Genomic DNA, 21,280 nt, shown 5'->3' on the forward strand with positions numbered 1-21,280 from the left:
TTTGGAAAAAAAAAAAACAAATGCAAAAGCCAATGATACTCCAAGTCTAAATGTGAGACTTTCCCTCTGCTGGGCTGGCTCTGTGTGCTGGGGGTCACATCAGTGGAAGGAGAACAAATCATGTCTGCAGAACCACTTTTCAGGTCATGAAATCTTGGTTACAGGGTATTACCCTGTTTACACCTTCTCTTCCCGTGTGACTTTCACAGAGCAATGGGCTCAGAGACATTACAGCACCTGAGCAATAATAGGAAAGGAAACTACACCCCATATGGATGTAACCCCAGAGGCATCAAATCCTCAGCCAAAGCTGGTTTATGGAGCAGTATCAGTGAAGGAGTGAGGAAGAGGAGCCAGAAAAGTGGTGTGGATACAGCAAGGTGAAAGCACTTTCCCAAGTCCTGACCTCTGCTGACAAGGCTTGGCTGCACGGGAGAAACTGGAGGATCTCTGCAGTGGTGGCTCACAGCCTTTCTCCTGGACACCTTTGGATGGGGTATCCTGATCCTCTGTGAAAGCCAGAGCTGCTCCATCACTCAGCTTGCAGAAAAGCAGAGCAGACCTGTTTGTATCCCACTGACATCTCGAGCAACAGTACTGGGAGAACAAGGGCTCAGGAAAAAAAACCAGCTGCACAAATGCCTTGGAGAGCACCATGGGGTTTTCTGCAGTGACCCCAGTACAAACCAGGACCACTAAATTTCTTTCCTTTAGTGCTTTGAGGCAGACAGGAAGAAATGGTACACATTTGAGCAGTTTCTGCTCAATTACGCAGGTCTTGGTCTTTAAAATAATTTGGCAAGCACTGTGCCTTTGTGAAGGGTCCCCTATCACCAAAACAAGTGTTCAACATTCTTAACAAAAGATATTTCACTCCAGGCCTGCTTTTGCAGCCATTGAAATCTTCAGCAGCAAACCTGACCTAATAAAACCCATGGCAGTGCCACGTAGGCTCCTTAATGGTCTGCAGCTGGAAGTGACATTTTCAATAGCATGCAAAACATTTCAAATGTAATTAGAGGAAGAGAAGAGCTTTGGGGAAAAAAGAATCACTTTGCTTGCTTGACTCTGTATAATTTAGTGTGATGTAGTGAAATGTATTCTCTTTCTCAAATGTTCTTATCCAAAAAGAGCAGTTATTTGTCCCATTTATCCTCCTTCCCAAAAGGGCCCAAGCTGGCCACTGGGTGATGATGGGCAAGGACTCTCTGTGCACATCTGAAAGGTCCTGAAAGGTCCTCACAGGGCCATCTTGCCATCTTCCCAGGTGATGCTGGAAGTCTGTGCTTTCCTGGTATTGGGCAGGTTGGGTTGTAAGATCCTCATCATGCATTTCTGCATGGCAATTAGTACAACTAAGCCAGACTTTGGAAGTGGTAGATGAAACGCAGATAATTACATTCCTGCTTCATTTCACTAAAATCCCAACCTGCAGCACCAGAAGTTTCCTTTGGCCCTCTTGGGAACAGCCACCACTTGCCATCTCTAAAATATTAAGCTATTTTGACATCTGCAGAAATGTGGGAGGGTGGGGGGAAAAGCAAATGAAACGAGTCAGGTGGGTTCACTGCTCACCAGGCACATGGTCCCTCACCTTGCTTTAGTGAATATTCACTATTCCTTCCAGAAAAAGAGCTGATGGGATCAAATCTGCTGGCAGAACCACATCCAGGTTTGGATACACACATGCCCATGAAAGTGTCTGCTCTTTGCAGGTGTACTCATTGACTATCCTCTCTATCCCTTATCTATCTGCAGCAGATCTTTTTTGGTTTGGTTTTGGAAGCAGTTGATGTCTGATCAAGGATAACAGTAGTCATTACTGGTGCTCATGTTTCCATAGGAGTGAAAAAACCTTCCTTCTTGGGGCACTGGCTGCTCAGGGGCCAGTAAAGTATTGCTGCTGCTGAGACATCCACAACCATCAACCAGCATTGCTCAGCCCCTTAATTCCATTTTTTTTTTTTTTTTTTTTAATTTTCACGTTTTCTGAAACATGAAGTAACAACCATTGCACAGACAGTGTATCAGCCTTGCAATCCTCTGACATTATTTATCCCTTGCCTGGTTTTTTGACTGCCCCTAAACCCCATCTCGTGAGACATCACCCAGAAAGTGGTGGGAGTTTTTTGATAGCAGCATCAAATCACTGGAAAAGGAGAGTTAACTGTGAGGTGTTAAAATCATGGCATCTAGCTGTGCTTCGGTACATCTCAAAACACTTCTAAGAAGGTGAATAATTTTTATCCCTAATTTACATAATTGAAAATGAGGTACAGAGATGTGATTTACGCAAGGTCATTCAGCGAGCCAGTGCCAGAATAAAAATAGATTCATTTCGTGTATCTCTTCTTTAGGATCATGTTAGTTCACACCACAACATTTCTCATCAGAGCAGACAGGCAATGCAAAACCTCTCATAACCTTTGACAAAGTAAAAGCTTAACACTTGGGACAGTTTTAGAAAAAAGGTCCCCTGCCCCCCTTCCCTCCTCTGTTGTCTATGCAGCTTGTTCAATCCAGGATTTAACTCAGGTCAAAATCACCCATAAATTACCCTCAGAAATTCCCCCCCAGTGCATCCTAAAGATCAACTATGCCTGTGCAAAAGCACTTAGCAGCTCTGAGTGAAGATACAACAGTTTCTTAGATTATGTTCTTGTGACTGAAACAAATTCTGTGTTTTATTGAGGAATACTTGATGCAAAAAACATTTAACAAAGATGCAGGGTAATTTATCCCCAAGAGGCACAAAGGAGGCTTGTAGAAAAGAGAAGCTTTTAGAAAATTGATAATTCTACAGCTACATCTGGCCTTTTGGGCTCCTTCTGCTTTGTAGTGAAAGATTCTGCAATTCAGGAGATTGGAAAGAAATGAATGAATGCACAAGGTCAACACTGAAATTTTCTTCTCTCCAAGTCTGCTATTTTGATTTCTTACATCTTTTTTTTTTAAATTTTTCGACTTTGTACGCTCTGCACTGTGACATCTTTGCAGTGCCTTCTGCTTTAGCTGTAATGCCTGTAGCTCGTCTTTCATTAAATCGTAAAATGGTTTGGTTGAAAGTGATCTTAAAGCCCACCTCATTCCAACCCCCTGCCACAGACAGGACACCTTTCACTAGATCAGGTTTCTCTAAGCCCTATCCAACCTGGCCTTGAACAATTCCAGGTATGGGGCAGCCACAGCTTCTCTGGGCAACCTGTGCCAGGGCCTCACCAGCCTCACAGGGATGAAATCCTTATCTTTGTGCTGGCACTGTTTAGTGTAAAGAAAAAACACCTGACCCAGAAGAGAGGGGAAGGTGCAAAGATTGGAGAGGGGGGGATGGTGTTCTGGGGGTCAATGCTGGGATGTCCCTAGGTGCTGAGGCCAGATTTGGGCAATTTGAAGGACTAATCATCCATGGCACAGCTGCTGGCACACTACAGGGCTGCAGTTTGGATGCTCATTTGTGCCCTGTCGAAGGTGTTGACTTGCATCCACGCAGAAAGATTCAGAGGTTGACATTGTCTTCACTCTCTGTACTGAACCACCAACAAAACAGGGAGGATGATGGACTCTCCTCTCCTTCGGCAGTTTTACACATCTCTTTCTCTCCCTCTCACCTTTTATTTAAAGTAGAAACTATTCAACAAATCTGCCCCAAGGATCAACAGAGTTTAAGAGGCAACAGTCAAGAGCCAAGAAGGGGGCTTAGAAAAGCCCATCTCAAGCCTGATAGCTGAGTAAATCCTTACAAAGGGCTAAAAAAGACAGTTCTTTAGGGTTGGGGTTTTTTCTTTTAAATAATTTATGGCCTACAAGTGCCCAAAAGGGTTGGAATAGTACCCATGAATTGCAGAAACATATCTCAGGAAAAGCTGTGTGCTGTGAGCTCAAGGCCTTGGCAATTCAGCATCTGAGCCAAGATACTGCTCCTTAAAAAGGTAGCTGCTTCAGAGAAAGAAAAGGAAAACCAAGGGTATACAAATGGTTTTGACTTGAGTCGAGATCCAGAAAGGGAATAAGATACTTTCTCCATTGGAAGAGCCACACAAAAGGAGTCACTGGGGCAGTAAGGCTATTTAAAACTCAATTAGACAATGTTATAGCAGGTAGCGTAATTGAGAGAAGGGGCCCGTTGAGTCAAAGAAGAAGTTGGGCTCCATAACCTTGTTATTTACTTCTGTCTTTGCTCCTATAGTAACACAGAAAAGTCTAGTTTATCCATAATTAGGCCCTTCCTGGCTCCCCTTGGTTGATGGCAACTGAGATAATCAAGAGTCTGAAATTAATGACTTTAGACAGACTGCTTATCACCTGGGTTCAAATCTACTCAGGCAAATGAGGGAGCTCAGTCCAGATTTTCCATACCTCCTTGTTTCACGGAGAAAGAGGCAGAAAAGTAAAATAAAAAAAGATACAAGGGGAAAAAAAAAAAAGCTTTTTCTAGGTAAATAATTCGGTTACTGAGATACTGAGAAACTTTGAGCCATTCTTCCAGAATAGTGATTTAGTTCCTATAGCAGAGAAAAAAATTGAGGCCTATATTTAGAAAGCCAGCATTTCTACAGACCTACAGATACTGATCTTGCATAAATGTAGAAGCAAATGAAGTGAGATATGAGAAAATACATAGTGCCTATCTGAGATCAGGAGATGGGGAGTCTGGAAGCGATTAAATTTGCTCAGGGAGTCTAAATATATTAGGTTGAACATCAGTATCTCAAAGTAAACAGGGGCAAGATAAAAAGACATGGAGCAAAATTAAAACTAAATTTCATTCATGGCACTTTGCTGTTACCAGAACCTTGCTGGTGAGCTCTAAATGTCCAAAAAAAATCATGAGCAAGTTCCTTGAAACTGCGGTTGTGAAGTCTTTAAACTGCCTGTTTTCAAATGAGCGACAACTTCCTCCCTGATCAGCTTTACTGAAGTTAGAGGAATTAGATAGGGGCTTCATTCCTCCTTTATATCTCATACAGAGATGCCAATCAGCGTTTTGGGGTTTTTTTTTGTGGGGAAAATGGCATTTAAAAGCATTAAAGTGGGGCCATAAAACTGACGTGCTTTTCCAGAGGGTGCAAACGTGGCGTTTGCAGTTTAAAGATCCCCTGACAGTCTTTGCCATGGCAATTACTGTCTCTTCAACTCTGAACACCCCACTGCAGTTAAATTTCAGCGAAAGGATAAACAAAAGTGGGATGAGAATTGGGAGCAAAGCCACTGCAGCAAGACTTCAGTGACAGAGGGGGATTCTGAGCTGCAGTGAATGGCAAAGCAGCCACATCAGGCAAGGCACTTAAATGTATTTTATCCTGAAATACAGGCAGGTGGTTGACTTCCTGAGGGGATCAGGTGACACCTGAAAGAAAAGAAAGCCTTGTGATGGTTAGTATTTCCCCTAACTAGCCCATAAATGCTCGAGGCATTTAATGGGATGCTATCATTGGTCCCAAACATCAGAAGGACATGTTAGAGAGATTCCAGAGGAGGCCATGGAGATGCTCTGAGGGCTGGAGCCCCTCTGCTCTGGAGACAGGCTGGTACAGCTCGGGGTGTTCACCTGGAGAAGAGAAGGATGCAGGGAGACTTGAGAACCTCTTCCAGTGCCTAAAGGGGCTCCAGGAGAGCTGGAGAGGGACTTCGGACAAGGGTTGGAGAGATAGGACAAGGAGGAATGGCTTCCCACTGTCAGAGGGCAGGGTTAGATGGGATATTGAGAAGGAATTCCAGCTGTGAGGGTGGTGAGGCCCTGGCACAGGTTTTCCAGAGAAGCTGTGGCTGCCCCTGGATCCCTGGATGTGTCCCAGGCCAGGTTGGACGGGGTTTGGAGCAACCTGGTCTAGTGGAAGGTGTCCCTGCCCACGGCAGGGGACAGAATGAGATGGGATTTAAGATCCCTTCCAACCCAAACCATTCTATAATTTTATGATTGAGACTGATAAAAAAAGGACATCAACCATGTTCCATGTATTCAACATTCAAGGAGCAATGGGGAAGACCACTGTGAGGCCAAACCTTTCACAGGCTGTTGGCCAACAACCATTTAGTCTGAAAAAAAAGGAAATTCCTAAGGAAAGAATGATCAACATCTGATGCCTCAAATTAATGGTAAATACAAGCACATTTTTATTTAATACCCAAAGTCCTCCATGCATCTGACAAAAACCATACATGACCCTTGATCCCTGACCCTGCTACTCCTTTCCAAAAAATAGAGCCAGGAATTTCTAAGCAGTGCCACAGCCAATTTATATAAGTTATGTATAGAGAGCAGGCATGTATTTGAAGGATAGTTATATCCTGGGACCCCAGCAGTAATAAATACCCTGCCCACCCAACAAACTGTCATGCTGCATTGTGTGAAGTTTTAGATAGGATATGCCTTTCACATGACTAATGCAAGAACAATGTAGAAAACATATGTTATGACTTAAACTACAGTTTTCCTTCTTTCTGCGGGAAAAATAGCAAGTACATTTTTGCTGAGCAAAACCTGAACATGTTGTTTTTCCAAGGCTTAAATTAACCCTACAGTCAGCCACATCTGGTAAAAACTATTATTTATAAGTGGAAACCAGTGTTATGAGGAAATAAGGAAAGAGAATAAGGGGTTCAAATGTGTATTTATAGACATATTCCAAGTTCTGGACACACGGTTTACTATTTTAGCTGACTTGTGGTGGCTATCTGGGTACATGTTCTTAGCCCACAGCAAATTTAAATAAATAGAGCCTACTTACTGCTTAGCCTAAGGCTAAACTCTGTTGCTTCCCTTTGCCACTAACCAACACTAGCACACAGCTGGAAATTACCACAGCCCAGCTGTAACGTGGTAACTCCCCAACGGCATCAACAGCATCATCAGTGGCACAGAGATGGTGAACCATGATCACCTGTGCAGGAAGGAAAAGGCAACAAAACCACCTGGATTAACAGGATTCACTCGTCACGCAGCAGGAAAGAGACCCACGGGACTCATTGCCATCTGTGGGTGCTAAATGTCTCCTGGGCAAGAACTTGAAGGAGAAAATTCTCTGAAAGTTACCTAGTGGACAAAAATTAAATCCAGTTCAGGAGATGCCCTGAGCTATGCACAGCAAGATGTAGAGGATTCTGGAAGGATTTCACATGATCACTCAGTTCCTCCTCTCCCTCAGGTACTCAGTGATGCTGCTGCTGGAAAGAGCTGCTGAGCTCCACAGACCCTCAGTCTGACCCAGTTCTCATCTTCCTACCTCCCAGTCTGTTCCTGCTGCTGAGCCCTAAGGACCAGCTCTGCCCTGGTGAGTGTATTTCACTCTGTCAGCATGGCCAGTCATCAGGGAACCATGATGCCTCTTGAGGAAAATGTTCTTTTATACACATATTAGCTGGTAATATACTTGAAAGCAAATCTGCAAGTCCATGTTGATTTCTTGCTGCTATTAGAAGGACATCTGGACCACCCTTCCAACTGCAGAGATGCCTGTTTGCTAAGCTAAAACTGTTGTGAGTGTTTCACCACCCCTTTCCATACTTGCATTTAAACTGCAGATCCAAGGAATAAGTGTTTTGGCAAAGTAATCAGGTGAAAGCAAGTCCCTTACTGCATTCAGCACCAGCTATATAACATGATATTACAGAGTTTAATCAACTAAATTGCTCTGTGTTATGGGAGTGATAAATCTGAGCTCAAAGCTTGGAGTGTCTGGGAATAAACAATTGAGGATGGTTGTATTTCCCATCTTTCACAGTGGCTACAATAAGACTTCTTTTCTTTCTCTCTCTCTCTTTTTTTTTTTTTTTAATAAAAATAAGAAGGCAAGCTTCCAGTACGGAAGTTTGATCCAGAGGTAGTGTATTTTATTAATATTGCATGAGATGCAGCCTTCCCCATCTGCCACAACTTGGATTAGTCAAGAAGATGATGGCCAGGGCACATCCACACTGACATAAAACCCCATCCCAGCCATAAGCCAGCTGCCTCAGTACAAGCAGGTAATTACTGAGTAGTCCTGCTGCCATTCCTCCATGGATTTTGATAAACATGACTGTCCAAACAGCCTTGTTAATAGTGACCCAGGTCGGTCTGTGGGAGCCGTTGAGCTTCCTCTTTGGGCTGCAGCAAGGTCCGGCTGTCAGAGAACAAGCCATTGCTAATGCAATATAATCCCTTTTACATGAAGATGGGGTGGGATGGGGTGTCACCACAGCAGTGTCAGTGGTGCTTTTGTTACAAGATAGTGCTTGATGCCTGAATGACAACACAAATGACTGTGACAGCAGTACGGAGCGCTGCTCTGCTGTTTGTGACACCAGTCAGGGTGTCCTGCAGCAGGGAAATATCAGAATCTCTCTCAGCAGGGCGCCAATGCCTGATGCAGTGATCTTAATAAAGACAGACACAGATCTTTATTTCTGTCTTCTAAAGCTCACTGTGTTATGCCAGGCTGCATTACCCCATGTGTCGATGTCAGGCCCGTGGCATCAAATTGCTCTGGAAGTGCCACATCAGCCTGTGTGAAAGGTATGGCATAAATAGAGTCAGTGTGTTGGGACGACAGGCTGGATGGATTTGCTCTGGAGGAGCTATCCCTGTGCTGCAGTGAGTTCAGACTGAAGCTGGGGACCCGTTCGGGCAGATACTACATCAGCATCCGGGGAGATGTTCACCTGCATAAAGGGGGTGTGTTTAGATGGGCAAGCTGAGACACAGGATCCATATAAAATCCAAGTAATCCACCCAGCCTGCAGCAGAGTTGGAAATAGTGCCCTCAGGCTGCCCTGTGCCCATGGAGTAGAATGTGCTTCCTCAAGTGAAAACATTGTCCCAACCTCTCCCTCCCTGCAAGTCACTGCCCTGACCTTTGTTGTCGTGCCAGACCCGCACTTTGCAGAGGTCTCCCAGGCTCAGCATGTCTGAGAAGCTGAATTCGTCCATCTGGTTCCTCTCAAACTTGTTAGACTTGTTGGACTCCTTCAGAGGCAGGGTCCCGCTGTCCCCATACTCCCCAAACAGGATCAAGGACACGTTGGCATCGGTGCCTGCTCCTGGGAGGAGACAGCAAAGAGAAATGTCATGAGTTAGCCTGCCAAGTCAGGCTGACTCCCAACCCCCAGCTGCATGGGGAGGCAGCAAAGGCGGGCAGGGAGAGGCAGCAGGGATGCTCATGTTTCTCTGGGCACAGCCAACACATTTCAGTGGATCTGTGCAGGATCCTACAGGGAGGACACCCCATGGCAGCTAAAATCCAGCCCTTCCAGCCCATCCCACAGACACAGCTGCATGTTTTGCCCTTGCACTCAATGTGTGGAGACCGTAGTGGTGGCAGTGTCAAAATATTGTCCATGCTGCATTTAATGGAAAAAGTCCCAGTTTCTCATGCAATAGTTCTCCACATCAACTCCCGCCCTCTTGTCATGTATATGTTAGGAAAATAAACATTTCTAAGATGATCTTTATTACGTAATATAGAATTTCATATGTCTACTACTGTCCATATTTTGCCACAGAAACCAACCATGCTGTTTTCCTGTCTTTTGGAGAGTTCAAGGCCAAACCATCACCTTCGGTGACCTCAGGAACATTTTAGCTGCAAGTGTTGCATTTTCACCTGGCACGATTTACAATGTGACTGAAATTATTGCATTTTAGTTTTTATGTCATAATAAAAAAGCAGATTCATGGAGAAAAATGTGATTCAACATGGGCAGACAGTCACTGCTGTGTCGGAAACGAAGCCCTTAAATTTTGGAGGAGGGAAACAAGATCATCAGACCAAAATCTGCCTTACAAAGAAACTCAGCATCTGCTGCCCTTGGTTAGGTAGCCCAGCTTTGAAACTCTAACCACCTGCCAAGCTCTTTCTTACACAAGGGTACCATAAATCCACTTTAAGCCACACTGACAGTATTTCCCACAGTTCCAATGCAGAGACAAAGTTGGTGGTACTGTAAACTTCTGGAGAAAGCTACCACTTCCATGGGATAATTATTTAAACACAGAAATAAGGAAGAAATCACAAATGTTCCTACAGAAGGGCTGGAAAAAATTATAAAAGAGGAGAAGAAAAGTCATACAGAGGAAAGGCAAAGCTACATGTGGTGTCCACATGAAAATGGCCCATGTTAAATTGGGGCTAATTTTCAGCAGTTCCCTAGGAAGGGCTTAAGTAGGAAGAAACAGCATCAAGGATTCAGGCAGTTCATCTGGCAGTACCTTTTATGACCCCAAAGCTTGTTGAGGTGAGGAACAAAGCAAACTCAAGTCCATTTCCTTGCAAGGAGCAGGCTCCTAATTAATAACAGGTCTCAAAAAGCACAGAACCAACTGTTTCTTAGCAAAACTGTCCCTGCAGGAAGAAGCTTATGAAGGTCCCATGCTGTGACATTTCCCTCACAAGCAATTAGCAGGAGATGGGAAAGTAAAGAATAGAAATGTTAAATCAATGTAGGTTTCACCTATTTGGGTCTCTGATATTTTTTTGGTTGTTGTCGGTTCCAGGAAACTGCCAGGAACATTTAGGGACTGCAAAGGACTTGACAAATGAAGAGATGAAGGTGCTGTGGTTGTACAAGCCTTAACTGGTGATGAGTGCAATAGCACATGGGTCAATACTGGGATCTGCAGGGCTGAACTGAGCTTCATCATCAACACCTAAACATTGACAGAGTGTTTCCTCAGCAGATTTCCGGATAACAGTAAATTTGCGGGAGTGACTGATGTGCTGAATGCCAGAATTCCAACCCAGATGGGCCTTGAGAAACTTGAGGACTGGGCAAGAAGAAATCCCATGGAATTCAGCAAAGTTCTGCATCTGTGGTGGAATAAACCCTGCACACGCTGGGAAGTTGAATGTGACCCGAAGGTTATAGCAGTGACATTCATATTGGGATTGAATCCAACCTAACAGGAAGTTCCCAGTGTTCAGTGCAAAATGCCAGTTTGAATTCCTGGGTGAGGCTGAGACGCTGAGCAGAGGCCAGACCATGCCCCAAGGACCCACAGCCACAAGTTTCTGGGGAGGTTCTGGCTGGGCATCTGGAAAAAAACCAAGTTTCTTAGGAATGCGGTTCAGGTCTGGATGGGACGCCTGAGGAGGTGGTGGCATCACCATCCCTGGAGCTGTCCAACATTTGCCTGGGCAGAGTCTTATCTGACCTGACTCAGTGCTGGCAATAATCCTTTGATCAGGAAAATGGGTGAAAGAACTTCCAGAGGATCCTTCCAACAACAGAAGTTTCTATGATTTTATGATTCTTACTGAGCAGATGCATTGTTTTTGAACAAACTGTGGCCTTGAGCCACAGCCTTCTGAGGCCAAAGAATGCCCTTTTGACATAACAGAGACTTGGATAAGGCACTAGGAACTGACACCAACTGTCCTAAATTATGTAATTTGTAGGTTGGAGCTGAGCTGACAACATCCTAATTAATCCTATAACAGCAGAGATAAAAACCTTATGCTTCATTAATGCTTGGAAAATGAGAAGGCAGTATTTATTCATTCCCCATCTTTATTGCATTACCATGTATACTGTGCTTGCATGTGGAATAGAGCAAGTAAAAATTAACCAGTGAGGACATTTTTGTGCCACAGAAAGAGCCATCAGATGGTCTGGCCCTACTGCACCTGTGTCAGTGGATCTTCAAAGAAAATGATTGTGCTTTACTTCTAAGACCAAAAGTGGATCAAGATCTTGGTTTTTAACTGTAGATCAACCATCTGACTTGGGACACGTGTGTTTTAACAACCTCTTCTCTTCCTATCTACGTGTAGTCTGAGAGCTGCCATCTGAGGTGCTGCTGGTGGTGGAAGAAAGGTGATTGACCTTTGCAGGAGCAGAGTCTTTCCCTGACACAACCTCTGTAGGTTACATTATCATCGCAGCAGAATGGCTCTGTGAGACCAAACTGCGACTCAAAGGTTTCTTTGAGGAAAAAGTAAAATGAGGCTGGTTTTAAATATGCACCTGTGGTGGGGAGGATTTTATGTGATTCATTTGCCCCGACTTCACCCATCTAGCCTAACAATCGTGCAGTCTCTGTCTGAATGTGATGAAGAGAGACTGGCAGAGACCCTCCAGAGGACTATCCAGACCACTGATGAAGATTCTTCTCTCTCAGATGAGTTGACCAGAGACAGTCTAGGCTAGAAGTAACTAAGAACAGAAGTATTATTTTCTGGAGACTGACAAATAGGTGAGTTGAATTTGCTTTTTTTTTTTTTATTATTTTCTTTTTTTTTTTCACTCTGCGACTGATGACCCTGATGCACTGGGAAGTTGAAAGCTACTGCAGAGGAAAACTTTATGCCTAGAAACTGAAACATTTAATTCCTTGTGCAGCATTGCTGTCCCTAGACAATGTCAGCGTGGCAGGAGATGATATAACATGTTCAAACCAACCGCCAAGGATAAAATGCCTTTCTTCCTGAATGGGTCCAACCAGGAGTAACTGTGGAATACATAATGATCAAAGAGGGGAGATGGTTCATGATTTGTATCCACTTTAGATAAGCTGGATAAAGTTCAGCGTTATGTCAGTGAGCTGTGTGATCTAATCACAAACAGACTCTCTGAAACCTCCCTGTAATCTGCTCTTTCCTACTGGTTGTCGCTGTTCATAATGAAATAAAATGTTTCTTCATTAATACCCATCATCCTTCATTCAATGAGAAGGGCAGATCTGTCTGCTGCTGCTGTCATCTTCTATTCTCCTCTCATTTCTATTTCCATCGCCTTTGTGAGTTAGGGCTGGATTTCACAAAAAAAGGTCACAGAAAAATCTACCATTATATTAGACGGATTGCCAGATACATAAACAAACCTTCTGCTCTGTCTCTCTTCTGTTTTTTTGTGTTTCACTACATGTTTTTCAGACAAGCAGCAGGCAGAGAAGATAGATAAGAAATGGTGAAACGGCACGAAGATGCTCTGCCAGGGAAATTTTGATATTCTTAGATCACAAGCTGCATAAATTACCACTGGTAAATCCACAGGGAAAAAGGTAATAAAGAAAAGAAAAAGAAAGAGATGTAGAGTTTAGGGGGTGGTTCTGTGCACTGGTGTGACAGAATCTCCTTTAAGGGTCAACCTTTCAAAACAAGGTGTCCTGCAAGACAGTGTCTGGCTTGTCCCACCTTGGCACAACACAGCCTGTATGTGGCTGCAACTTTCCTTTAGCAGCCTGACAGAATTTCTCATGAAAAGAGGCAGCGATCCCAGGAAATGACATAGAAATCCCATTTCTTGGCTCTGGCAGCCCTGCAGCTCTCTGTGTACTCCGTTACACCTCTTCTATCTGGTGTGCTTTTAGTGATGGTTTTTCACAGCCTGAGGTAAATGGTCTCAAAACACTTTGAAGAGGAGGGTGAGTTACTGTTGTCTGCTTTGAGCAAGGCAGATAGTACTGACTGAAAACCTGGAGCACATCAGCTTTGACCATCCTACATGGGTGGACCTGACAACAAAAAAGAAAAAAGTGGCTGCTGACCACTGCAGCATGGTCTGCTCTGGTAATACTTTCTAAGGTGTCCTCAGAGGAAGCAGAGAGCAGTCAAACCTAGGCCTTGTGTCTAAAAATGTTATGCCCAGAGCTCAGACGAGGACGAATCTCTCAGAATAACACTACCATGATGAACAACCAGTCAAAATTTTTTTTTTCCAGCAAAGTATGGTTAAATTATGCTTTTTAAATAAACATAATTTCAAATCAAGCAGATGGTTTCCATTGCTGAAAATCAAACTTTTTGCTAGAAAAGTCATAAAATATCTGCCATGGACGAACCTCCAATGTCACTGGTTTTAACCTGAAGAGTGTATGTCGTGTCCTCCATCATCTGCTCCTCATCTATGACAGCTGGCATCTCACACACCAGGCTTCCACTGGCATTTTTCAGCTTTGACAGCCATTCCCCATAGGTAAATGTGGCCACTTCTTGGTTAGTCAGGTTCTTCAGGACGATCTGTGAAGAGCCAAAATGAGGGGAAAAAGCTTACTTCAGCTACTGTTTGAATGAGGGCAAAGATTAAATTTATAAAGTGTGGGATATGGCAGAACACGGGCAGAGCTTGGCCATGTTTTCAAAACCTGTACTGAGCTTTTCTGGGATAAATGGAGCTCTCTCCTGTGGACAGTATTTGCTGTAGTGATTTGTCCTGAGAAATGGTCTTCATAATATCATAACACCTTTTCATCCATCAGGGTGAAAATTTGCTCTGACTTCAGCAATGGACAAAGCTCATATCTAGAAGAGTCAGACCTTTCCTGGGAGCCAGCATGGAATTCACTCCAAAGACGTAACAGGGTTGTGAAGAACATCACTACTCTCCTTGAAGCACATATCATCTTTCTTCTGCCTGCCTCCTTTGTGTGAACACGTAGAGATCATTGTAGCGAGACACAAACCAACCCCAAACAAGTTAAAGCAAGGCACAAGACAAAATTAGGCCAGCAAAACTTAATGTTTCACACACTTCTCCCTCTGGGAGAAGGTGACAGAACAAACAGTATGCAACAGATATTAGTCACACTATCAAATGTGTCGTGGAAGGAGCTCAGATGCTGCGGTGATGAGAACAGAATGGGAATGAATTCAGAACAAGTCGGTGAGTTACTCCAACAAACGCCTAATAAAATACCCACCTTTATGTCTCCTGTTGAATGTGGGCTCAGTGGAGCATCAATCAGGTGGGAGAAAGGCATTACACCTGCCTACAGCAAAAACCTAGCAGTGAGTTCTCACTAAACTGGGGGAGTTGCAGGGAAGGGAGGAGGCAGGGCTGCAAATTACCATTTGTGTTCCCATCCAGCAGAAACAGAGACCATACCTGAGTGTAGCAGTGCATCAGCAAACACAGCTGGTAAAGGCCATGCAAACATGAGCCCAGACATGTCAGAGAAGCGTGACAATATTAGGGAGGGATGAATCATGGAGTTATGGGAAATTTTAAATTAAAAGGGATGCCTGGAGTTGTGTATTTCCACCTCCTGCTCCGAGCATGGCTAACTGCAAAGACATGTCTAGCTGAGTTTTGGAAATCTTTAAGGGTGTAGATTCCCCAAGCACTCTTGAGTCCTCATCCCAGGGCTGCCCCATTCTCACTGAGAAGACTTTTTTTCCTTATATATGATCAGGGTTTTCCTCATTGCAACTTATGTCCATTGCCTCATGCCTTTTGCTGTTTATCACTGAGAAGAGACTGGATATGTAACCTCTCTTCAAGCAGCAGAAGACTGGACTCAGATTCCCTCTTGGCCTTTTCTTCTCAAGGCTTAAAAACTCTATTTTCCTCACCCTTTCCTAGTGTGCCATGTGCTTCTGTCCCTTGACTACCTCTGTGACCTTCTGCTGCACTCTCATATATCAGCCTAAGAAAAAAACCCTTAATAAAACTTATCTTGAGATAAGATGTGCTCAAATTCTATCCTCAAACTCCAGGTGTCTCAGTTCATGGCCTTCTGTTAACCCCAACCAAGATTTCCTGGAGCCTCTAGCAGTTCAAACGAAGAATATTGTTCCAGGTTATAAAAGTTTATTTTAAAGAGGGCAGTAGCTACACCAAAGCTGAGCAGTAAACCATGCTATTTGTGCACCGAATGATTCTGTGGGTAGGACACTCATCTGGGGCTTTCACTCCGCCTGATGCTAAGCAGGGATCTGTAACACAGCACCTTCATCCCAGGGGGACAGGACATTTTTGGCTGTTGAAGTTGTCCCACTTTTCTAGAAAACTGCTTATTCACAGTCAGTGATACCACTATCTTTGTGGTCACAAAACGGTTCTATGAGTCAAGAGATATTGAATCAAATTCTTGCTTTGAACCAAGCAGAAATCAACTCTCCCCTACCCCAGCTGGTGACCTCTTTGCTGGGGCACAGACCAAGAGGAAGTGTCCTCTCACAAGGATGCATGAATGATGCATACATCCTCTTAGGTGTCCAACCTAGACACTTTTCTTTGGCTAAAATTTGCAAAATTGAATTTCGAATAATGCCAGTTTGCCTGAAAATGTCTTTTTTTTCCCCCTCCCCCTGGTGCATAAACTCTATTCTGGAAAAGGTTCATCCAGTAATACCTCTGCCCTGCTTGGGAATGACAGCGACACTGTTAGCAGCAAAATGTCCAGAGTAAAGCTCGCAGGGAATTGTCAGGAAAGCAGTGGGGGGTAGAAGCAGATTAGAGTTGTCAGCTGGAGTGCACTCACAGACAGAGGGATCAGACCTCTCACAAATACCCAGCACATGCCCAGTGCTCCAGATGCTGTCTGGGAAAAGCCGTCTGGCTACTAAAACTGCTGGAGCAAAAACGCCCTCTCCTTCCACCCCCAGCACCTCACCCAAGATGTGGGATTTCATCCCTGTGCAACTTCACGAAAGCAGCACTGACACAGGGAGCTGCCCCTGATACCTTGACTTGGGATGCTGCTCCAGCGAGGAACAGACAGGAGAAAGAGATTCATTTTATGCTTCATTTGCTCAGGGGAGATCAGCCCAGAAATCCAACTGTATCCTGGGCTGATCCCCAGCAGTGTGGGCAGCAGGACAAGGGAGGGGATTCTGCCCTTCTGCTCCACTCTGGTGAGACCCCCCCTGCAGAGCTGCCTCCAGCTCTGGGACCAACATCATAAGAAGAATGTGGAGCTGCTGGAGCAGGTCCAGAGGAGGCCACGGAGATGCTCTGAGGGCTGGAGCCCCTCTGCTCTGGAGACAGGCTGGGAGAGCTGGGGGTGTTCACCTGGAGAAGAGAAGGATCCAGGGAGACCTGAGAGCCCCTTCCAGTGCCTAAAGGGGCTCCAGGAGAGCTGGAGAGGGACTGGGGACAAGGGATAGAGGGACAGGACAAGGGGGAATGGCTTCCCACTGTCAGAGGGCAGGGTTAGGTGGGATATTGGGAAGATCTTCCTCCTGTGAAGGTGGTGAGGCCCTGGCACAGGTTTTCCAGAGAAGCTGTGGCTGCCCCTGGAACCCTGGAAGTGTTCAAGGCCAGGTTGGACAGAGCTTGGAGCAACCTGGTCTAGTGGAAGGTGTTCCTGCCTATGGCAGGGGGTTGGACTAGATAACCTTTAGAGGTCCCCTCCAACCCAAACTCTTCTGTGGTTCTGTGATCACAGCAAGGGACATGGAGGTAGCAGGAAATATGCAGGAGGTTGATTGCTTGGTGACAATGTGTACGTTGCCCCACTTATCCATCACGAACCCCCTAAATCTGGTCATCCAGCCCAACCACATCACCCTGTGGTCTGTGGTGGGACCTGGGTGCCTCCAGGGGAGCAACATATCCCCCAAATGCAACCCAAGCTGGAGGCAGGTAAACAGCAATTCCAGGCATTTCTCCCTCTCTCAGGCCTATTTGCCTGATGACTGGAGAGGGGGCCTTAATAGTTTGGTAGAAGATGTGAAAGCCGAATGTAGCCTTTTTCAATGATTAAAATAGCAGAAAATGAGTCCCATCCTACAAGGAGATGTTTGTGGGTGTTCCACACACAGAGGAGGATGGAGGATTTTGGTTTCAATCATGAGAGTCAAGAAAGCCACCTCAGGGAGCTGAGCTGAGACTATATTTATTTTCTGTCTGTTCCTCTCAGAAAAACTAGCTACTGCTTGGCAATGAGACCACTACTTTACATTGCATCTAAGTTTTTCAGGACACCCAGGGCTTGCCGTGGACATCCCGTGTGCTTTTCAGCTCAAACTTTCTCAGTAATTATGCATGGAGCTTACCCGGGCTGCAGAACACCTATAAACAACGGAAAGAAAGCAGGAGCAGTGTGCATGTTGATAATTTGCTTTGTAGCTGAGCAAATACCACAGTTGACAGGAACTTTAAACCAACAATTTGAAATTAATTGCACGCTTGTATCCTGCAAGGGAAAGGCTTGACATGTCCGATCATTTGATTTACCCTGACCCAGCTGTCTCCCAGGTGCCATATAAAACACACTCTGCTGGGTCTTCCACCCCACTGACACCTAAATACATAGGAATTCTTCCTTAAAGACTCGAACACAGATTTTTATGCTTCTGCTGCATGTAGTTATTCTTCACTTAAAAACAGGACCCTCTGACTGTAAAACAAAAAGACTTTGCTCTGTTGCAAAGAATAAAAGTCAGCTTCAGCTATATAATTCTCAATTCTCAATAATAATTCTCAAATTCTCCTAATCTCCTTTATACAAAGGAGAAAGAACTGAATAGAGACCAAGTCCCACATGCAGGATTATTTGTGACGTTTGAATGCAATGCAATTAGTGCTTCATTAAGGCAGCTTCTTATCTGTCTGGCTTTGACAGCACAAAGTAACATTAAAATTCTGAGGGAAGCAACTCCACAGAATTCAACAGTCTCATAATTCCTGCTATTTCACTCAGACAGCTTTCATCTCTTCTTGCTTCTAGCTTTTCAACTGCATATCTAAGACACTGGGCAGCAGGTGAAATCATCACATGGACTGAGGAACCAGCAATCTCAGGAGGAGGTTTTCAAAGTGTGCATTTAGAAAAAGTTTCCTAATTAGAAGCCAATTTTTTTTTTTTTTTTTTAATGATGAGGGTGGTGAGGTCCTGGCACAGGTTGCCCAGAGAAGCTGTGGCTGCCCCATCCCTGGAATTGTTCAAGGCCAGGTTGGAGAGGCCTTGGAGCAACCTGGTCTAGTGGAAGGTGCCCCTGCCCATGGCAGGGGGTGGGAATGAGATGATCTTTAAGCTCCCTTCCAAACCAAACCATCCTGTGATTCTATGATTTTATGATTCTGTTCCCTAATTTTTCATGGTAGCTTGATGTGGAAGAACATGAGATTCAGCATTAGGTCAGAGGAAAAGATCCAAACTCCAGGTTTCTCCCAGCAGCGGTGTGATCAGAAAAATCTCCACAGATGATGGAGAATTTTCACTCTGCCTTCTTGTGCAATGATCAATAATGTTCATTCTTTCCCGAAACATCACTAATCATATTTTGTTCCCTCTAGAGGTTTAGGTATCAGCATTTAAAACTTATTGCTACTTGAGGTGCAGTTTCAATTTTCAGTACCAACTTCATTACTTCGCTGAGATTCTGAATGAAATTTTAGTGTATTTTATCTAGATAGAAAAAAAAAATGACTACTTGCATGCTTGTAAATTGAATCTTTTGGCTGTGTACTACATCGTTGATAATTCATGCATTTTAATTGGTATTTATGCATTTCTATTTCTGGTAAACTAAAAGCAGTGTAAATTATGACTAGCAACAGTTTACCAAAAGACCATATAGAATTAAAAAGATCATTTATTGTTAGTTTAATAGAACAAGAAAACTGAGAATATGCTGTAGATAAATGGAGCAACAAATGGTTAATTACGGGGTTGATGGCTTAATCTAGCTTCTCCTTTCACTGTGCTAGTTAGCACTAACTGTGAACCATCTGTCTGAGAGTTTAGCACTACCCCCACAAGTATTTCATTATGCAGTTTTAATATGCACTTTTGACAGAAATGGAAATGGGCTCCGATCAGTTTTCATGTCACATCAGGCTACGTAAGTTTTTAAGGTTGGAATACAAATCTGAGAATACAAATCCTTCCTTCCCTCTTCCAGAGCACTCCTGTCATCACCCTCTGCCTGGGAATGCAAATGCTATGTTTACCTTTGCAGGGAAGGTGGGAAAGAAAACCAATAAATACAGTTGTCTATGTATCACTGGAGTCAGAAGATACTCTGTGCTCTGTTTCTCTAAGAAAAATAGAAATTATGGGCAAAATTTTCATAAGCTTCTAAAATCATTAAATGATAAAAGAATGGTTTGAGTTTGGAAGGGACCTTAAAGACCATCTCGTTCCCACCCCCTGCCAATGGGCAGGGACACCTTTCACTATCCCAGGTTGCTCCAAGCCCCATCCAACCTGGCCTTGGACACTTCCAGAGATGGGGCAGCCACAGCTTCTCTGGGCAACCTGTGCCAGGGCCTCACCACCCTCACAGCCATGAATTTCTTCCTAATTTCTAATCTAAATTTCTCCACTTCTAGTTTAAAACCATTCACCTTTGTTCTATCACTATATACCCGTGTAAAAATTATTCTCCCTTGCTTTTATAAACCCTCTTTTAAGTCTGCTCTCAAGACCTTCTCTTGTGTGCATGGTCCACATGTGGCTTCTGTAGAGCTAGAATATGGCTATAAGCCCATTGAGTAGGTCCAAATGAGAGTACTTTTTGCCCACTTTCCCAGGAATGCCTTGCTTTGGGTAGGACAGTCCAGCAGTCTCAGGTTTGGAATGCCTGAACAGAGTAGGCAACAGGAAGGTGAGAAAGTGCAACTAAAGATGCCTCTGTCCCTTGTTTCTGAGCTATTGCTGATTCATGACTGCAAGACCTGGAATGTTGTTAAATGAATAAGCTTTATTTGATTTCATTTTATATGAATATCATTTATAAGACTCAGGGGAAAGCATGTGAGAAATGACAGAGGGAGTTTGACCAAGACGTCTGAATCAAATCAGAGAACAGATTGAGTTATTCCTCAGGCACAGAGAGAAAAAATTGTGTGTCTGCAGCATCTTTTCTAAAGATATATGCTGGAGGCCTAATCCTTTGAAAAGCTGCCCAAGTATTATCATAGAATGTTAAGAGTTGGAAGAGGCTTTAAAGCTCATCTCATTCCACCCTCCTGCCATGGGCAGAGACACTTTCCACTAGACCAGGTTGCTCCAAGCCCCATCCAACCTGGCCTTGGACACTTCCAGGGATGGGGCAGCCACAGCTTCTTTGGGCAACCTGTGCCAGGGCCTCACCACCCTCATGGTAAAGAATTTCTTCCTAATATCCAGCCTAAATTTCCTCTCTTTCAGTTCCCCTCCTTCCCCAATTGCTGAGAAAAAAGTTAGAAGTGAAAATACTTGAGTAAAAATGGTACTACATGACAGAAATACTTTTTAGCTCATGTTAATGAAGGTGAAGAGAAGTTCATAGCTCCACTGCAAGCTGGTGGCTACCTAGGGCCAGCGTTTGGAAACATATTACCTATGGGAAAAAGAAGAACCACTTTAGATTAGTCGAAAAAGTGTAAAGGACCCAATGAAAAAATCATGCAGTGTTCTTTCTGACCATGGGTTAAGCTATTGGGTCTTAAACTATTCTCATTAAAAAGTCAAGATGCACGATATCTACTCCAGAAAAAGCATGCTAAATGAAAATGGCAGAGATGTGTTTGTTTCTCCATTAATGAAACCTGATGGTGTGGAATCAGCACATCACTCCCACTCTATCTTGGAAATATAATTAGAGAAAGCCATAACAAGCAAGCTTCTTTTCAACTGCCCAAATACAGGTGACCC

General features: G+C 44.0%; 1 protein-coding gene across 1 annotated transcript in view; it reads right to left on the bottom strand.

Moving 5' to 3' along the window:
* The window catches only part of LOXHD1 (lipoxygenase homology domains 1), a 151,292-nt gene that overhangs the window by 10,173 nt on the left and 119,839 nt on the right, over positions 1–21,280 (bottom strand). Inside the window, exons 37-38 of the mRNA XM_027656088.1 lie at positions 13,757–13,934; positions 8,833–9,018 (exon numbers count right to left, since the gene is read on the bottom strand). Of these exons, the coding sequence (XP_027511889.1) occupies positions 8,833–9,018; positions 13,757–13,934 (364 nt within the window). The remainder of the gene's footprint in view (positions 1–8,832; positions 9,019–13,756; positions 13,935–21,280) is intronic.

This window comes from Corapipo altera, unplaced genomic scaffold, assembly GCF_003945725.1.
Source record: "Corapipo altera isolate COAL_440 unplaced genomic scaffold, ASM394572v1 61553, whole genome shotgun sequence".
Taxonomy (NCBI): domain Eukaryota; kingdom Metazoa; phylum Chordata; class Aves; order Passeriformes; family Pipridae; genus Corapipo; species Corapipo altera.